Raw genomic sequence first — 5783 nt, 5'->3', positions numbered from 1 at the left:
TTACGATTTTTTGACTGCTGTGTCGCCATTTTTCAGTGTATTTCAACCAGAAAAATGTTCACTTAAAGAGAATAACTAGCTACATAATGCAAAACTTTTACATTTCAAAAATTCCAATTCTAAAGGGTCGAAACAAACCTGAGCAACGTCGGGCGATACTGCTAGTACAGAAAAATATTTGGTTAAAAATTGTCCGCCTCACGTTTCTGCTACATAGAATACTAGCAATTGAATTCAACTGGTTGTAGATATAATACTAGTCTCCGTATTCATTGTAATTGTTATATATACATATACCCATATATCTCTTTATACACACACGCGCACAAATATGCACTCACATATATACATTCGCTCAATGTTTCAGTGTTATTTAAACCTGACAACCAATATTTAGAACTCCCTATTATATTTCCGTATTTGTGTTGTAATTGTATCCTTTATATAATGAAATTTAAGATTCAGTATTACATTGAGTATATATAGAAAATAAAACAAAGCATGAGAGATTGTTTATAAGATATTTAGTTACATCATCTTACGTACATTCATTAACATAACATGATTATTACTTACATAATGCAAATTATGTGGAGGCGCAATGGCCCAATGGTTAGGGCAGCGGACTCGCGGTCGGAGGATCGCCGTTTCGATTCCCAGACCGGGCGTTGTGTGTGTTTATTGAGCGAAAGCACCTAAAGCTCCACGATGCTCCGGCAGGGGGTGGTGGCGACCCCTGTTGTACTCTTTCGTCCCAACTTTCTCTCACTCTTTCTTGAGTAACGCTGCGATGGACTGGCGGCGTCCCGTCCAGCTGGGGGGAGGGACACATACGCCACAGAAACCGGGAAACCGGGCACATGAACCTGGCTAGGCTTGAAAAGGGGGAAAGAAGGAATGCAAATTATATAGCCAAAACTTATTGTTAAATCGTCAGAGAGATATAACTTATGGCGCTGTCTTCTCGTCCGACATCTTTTCGTCCAGGTCTTCTCGTCCGACGTCTTTTTGTCCAATGAATTTTTTTTGTCCAACAAATCCCATCAATAAAATTCTCAATGATTATTTGACTTTGATGTTCACCTTGTTTTCTAAAGACTTTTTATGATTGGATAAAAAGTCGTTGGACAAAAAAAATCATCGGACAAAAAGACTTCAGACCAAATGACGTTCGACAAAGTGGCATCGGACGAAAAGTCGGGTCACGACAACTTAAATTATTACATTGAAAAGTTGACAGAATTTCACATGATGGAGGTGGTTAGCCACTGACTACATGAGAATGTTTCATTTTGTAAACGAATTTGGCTTAGCAACGTGTAAAATTACGGCTAAAATTTTAGAATAAAACTTAGATATAGATTCTAATACAGTGTTAAGTATATGTTGTATGATGTATTACGCAGGTTTTGTAAGTTCAAGTTATATACACAAATTGGATATTAATTGTGGATTGACATAATTCTTAACAGGGACACATGCATATATTTAAACATTAATGGCTAAGACTGTTTTGTATAAATTAACGTATTTGTCGGGGGATATGACGTGCTTTTTAAAAATGTTATTTATAAATGTGTCAAAAAACTGCCCTGCATCTAATGTAGCTGTATTACGGATAGAAGCTCCAGCCTTGCAGACTAGGGAGCCGAATAAGCATAAGTCCATCCATCCGTCCGTCCGTCCGTCCATCTGTCTGTCTGTCTGTCTGTCTATCTATATATATATATATTCCGTTATTGTATTGAAAATTATCAAGTAAAGAATACTTCTTATGCGAAATTTTTACCAGTCTTTTTAATATAGCACTGACTTGTAATGTTTGTACTTCAAGATACAAAAGAGCTAATTACATTTTATGCAGAAGCATTCCGATTGTATTTAAAAGCAGTACACTTTTTAGTTGTATAAACAATTCCTCGAACCTGAGTGCTATATGCCTACAGAGAAGCTGAGGAACTTAAGGGTAAAAAAAAATGAAATCAAAACAAAAACAAGAACCCCAAACAAAACAAAACAAACAAGAAATGGTTGTAAGAGATTTAAATATATAAGGAGTGATCATTCTGGTATATAATTTGAAGTTCGTTGTATTGTAGTGAGAAAAGGATTGCTGGAATGAAGTTGGAATACACACACACATATAGATAGTTAGATAAATAGATAGATTGGTAGATAGATAGATAGATAGATAGATAGATAGATAGATAGATAGATAGATAGATAGATAAAAAGATTGATAGGTAGATAGATACATAGATTGATTGATAGATTAGGGCTACTGATAGAAAAAGTATTATCGAAGGTATTGAGCGAACAGAGTTCTCAAGAAAATAAATATCAAATATATGTGTGCCTAACCGATGTTTAGGAATGAAATATGTAGTAGATGCCCATACACAGGTTTTTTTTAATATTCATAAGGTGAGTGTTTTTTTGTTTTTTAAATATTTATACTTATAATATTTCTTTGCGCAGTGCAAACATTTTATTTGTCTGAAATATTGCTTTGATCTTTCAAGAGTTCTTCATCCGATATCGTAGTCAGTGTTGAGCATAAGGCAAAACATTTGTTGGGGGGAGATTAATCGATTCGACCGATTCCATTAACTATTTTATCGATCGAAAAAAAAAAAAAGGATAACAATCAAAGCTGACCTCGGTGGGATTTTAACTCAGAAATGTACAAAGCCAGAATGAATATTACACACTTTTCTCTCGATCTCACGACTCTGCCACTTCGTACATATTGCTGCATACATACATACGTACATACATGCATGCATAAATACAAACATAAGCGTACATATGTGCATGTATGTGTGCGTGTTTGTGTGTGTGTGTGTGTGTGTGTGTGTGTGTGTGTGTGTGTGTGTGTGTGTGCTTTCTCTTCGGTTTATTTAAGTTCTTTTTTCTGGAGTTTAAGCCAGTCACAAGCAAACTGAAGGGATTTTGAGTTCAGACTGTTCCTGGCAGGTTTGTAAATATGTGGAGACGTTAGTGTGTACATATATGTATGTGCATGAACTTGTAGTTGTTCTCTCCGTTAACATGGCTCTTTAGGGTATAGGTATTTGTGCACGTGTGCGTGTGCATGTGTATATGTGCACGTATTGACATGTGTGCATGTACCAGGGCTGATCAATAAGAATCCGGACCGTTGTCATAGTAACGAAGCTAAAGCACGCAGACTAAAGTCGCTTGGCATAAGTTGACCTTGAACTCTGCTGTGAGTGCGCATTAAGTTTTAACGTTCTAGCTCACTTCCGCTGTTTACAGTAATGGTTGGAAAGAACGTATGATCGTCGCATTGACCATGACAGAGTAAGTTGTCATGACGATACCTGCTCAGAAGCCCACGCAAAGCTGCAAAAAGTGTATGGAGAGGAGTGTTTGAGCCGCGCACAAGTGTACAAATGGTTCAGACGTTTCCAAGATGGCCCAAAAATGTCGATATTGACGGACATCCCAGGAGACCCGTAGCCAGTAGAACTGAGAAAAACATCGCAGAAAATCGTCACCATCCGTGAGAATTAGAGGATGCGCAGATTTGTTACGGTTCAGTTCAGTCTATTATCACTGAAGACTTGTGTATGAGACGCATGTATGCCTAGTTTCAGTTGCACAAGATTTCCTTGATTGTGTCGAGAACGATGAAAACTTTTTGAAAACTTTGCGAAGGCCTCTGAGCAGGTATCGCTAAGCTTTTGGCAAAATTTGACGCAGATTCTCTGCTCAACTTTCTCTGTCATGGTCAATGCGACGATCACACGCTACACCCCTTCCTTCCAAGCATTGCTGTAAACAGCAGAAGTGAGCTAGAACGTTAAAACTTAATGCATATGCGTAACAGAGATCAAAGTCAAACTGTACCAAGCAGCTTTACTCTGCATGCTTTAGCTTCGTAATTATGGCAACAGTCAATAAGGCGGCGAGCTGGCAGAAACATTAGCACGCCGGGCGAAACGCTTAGCAGTATTTCGTCTGCCGTTACGTTCAGAGTTCAAATTCCGCCGAGGTCAACTTTGCCTTTCATCCTTTCTGGGTCGATAAATTAAGTACCAGTTACGCACTGGGGTCGATGTAATCGACTTAATCATCGTGTCTCTCCTTGTTTGTCCCCTCTGTGTTTAGCCCCTTGTGGGTAGTAAAGAAATAGGTATTTCGTCTGTTTTTAGGTTTTGAGTTCAAATTCCGCCGCGGTCGAATTTGCCTTTCATCCCTCCCTTTCGAGGTCGATAAATTAAGTACCTGTTGCGTACTGGGGTCGATCTAATCGCCTGGCCTCCCCCCCCCAAATTTCAGGCCTTGTGCCTAGAGTAGAAAAGAATTATGACAACAGTCCGAATACTTATTGATCAACCCTTGTATATCTGTATTTATAGATATATTTATACACCTCGATTGACTGCTGGTATATAAATAGTATAATTATTAGTCTAATCGATTGGTACAATCCACATATATGCGCGTATGTGTGCATGTGTGTGCTCGTGCGTAGCAGTGTTGTGTATGTGCTTGCATCTCTTTATAATGTCAGTGTCAACTTTACGCCATGTTTTCTTCCTCTTCTCCTTACTGCTTCCTTTTTCGTCTTTTTAAAAAATATTCTCTTCTTCACTTGGTCACTTTGTAACCCAACGTCTTTCCTGGGTCTTTTTATTATATTCGTATAACTTGCCAGTTACTGAAATATATTAAATAAAACAAAAAGAGTTTTTAGTTTAAGAAACCACCATTTTTCTTTTGTAACTAATAAACCATTACTTAAATCATAATCTTTATATATAAAAGAGAGGTTGTGTGTCTGTCTCCTACGATTTAGATTCCTAACTACTCCCACATTTTGCGGTGCAGTTTAACGAAAACCGGGTATCTTATAGTCGTGATTCATATCGAGCCCTTCTGGGTATTAGCGCGCGTCTACGATGAGTCTACGATTAAAAAAAAAATTACCATCATTTTTTCCATTTTAATGCATTTTTTTCGCTTTCATATAAGGGAAGTAACTCTCTAAAAATGTCTACAATGAGTCAACGATTTAAAAAAAAATTTACCATAATTTTTTTCCCATTTTTTATGCATTTTTTGCTATTTTTTGGCTATAACTCTCTAAAATGCTTATATAGTTATTTCCCTTACAAACCCAAGAAATGCCGGGCGATACTGCTAGTTTATTATAAAGTATGTCACTCATGGTCCAGAAGATTGATAGATTTATTATAAAGCATGTTACTCCATGATGCAGAAGATTATATGTTCAGAAACTCTAAACTGTGTTTAGGTCTCAAATATTAGCCTCTACCATCGGTTAACCCGGACAATCGTAAAATGTGGCACGAGGGGAAGATAAAGGAACATACATAAAACAGGACAAAACACACAGACACATAGGACGCGGACACGATCGTCCCTCCTTATTATAGATCAAGAATCATCTCAGTTTCGACGCCTCAATTTCAATGATGTTGTCCAATTTGGTGACGTCAACGACAAGAGGATGTTGCAGTCGAATGACCAAACATCAAAGACACAATAAAACAAGTGACAAATACAAACAGAAAAAAATTATAAAACACCTGGGCCTCTAAGACCGAACGATAAAAAGGACGAGTTAGGAAGAGAGCTGGAAAAATACATAAAATGAAAATAAAAACTGTAACGAAAAAAATAAACACACAGCGAAGGACACAAGTGTTTGTATACACAGAAGGCCTTTTGGTTATGCAACAGAATTCAGAATGAAGGTAAGACATGTGCGAAAGTAACGCTCACTAGAAAAA

The 5783-nt window shown here is 37.5% G+C and overlaps 1 protein-coding gene across 1 annotated transcript in view; it reads right to left on the bottom strand.

The window, feature by feature from the left end:
* Positions 1 to 4301: 4301 nt before the first annotated feature.
* Positions 4302 to 5783, bottom strand: part of LOC115221607 (protocadherin Fat 4-like) — a 107570-nt gene continuing 106088 nt past the window's right edge. The window contains exon 30 of the mRNA XM_036510968.1: positions 4302 to 4687. Coding sequence (XP_036366861.1) covers positions 4626 to 4687 — 62 coding nt within the window. The 3' untranslated portion in view covers positions 4302 to 4625. The remainder of the gene's footprint in view (positions 4688 to 5783) is intronic.

This window comes from Octopus sinensis, linkage group LG18, assembly GCF_006345805.1.
Source record: "Octopus sinensis linkage group LG18, ASM634580v1, whole genome shotgun sequence".
Lineage (NCBI taxonomy): Eukaryota > Metazoa > Mollusca > Cephalopoda > Octopoda > Octopodidae > Octopus > Octopus sinensis.
Note: the sequence above shows the minus strand (reverse complement) of the source record. Positions and strands in the feature narration are given on the sequence as shown.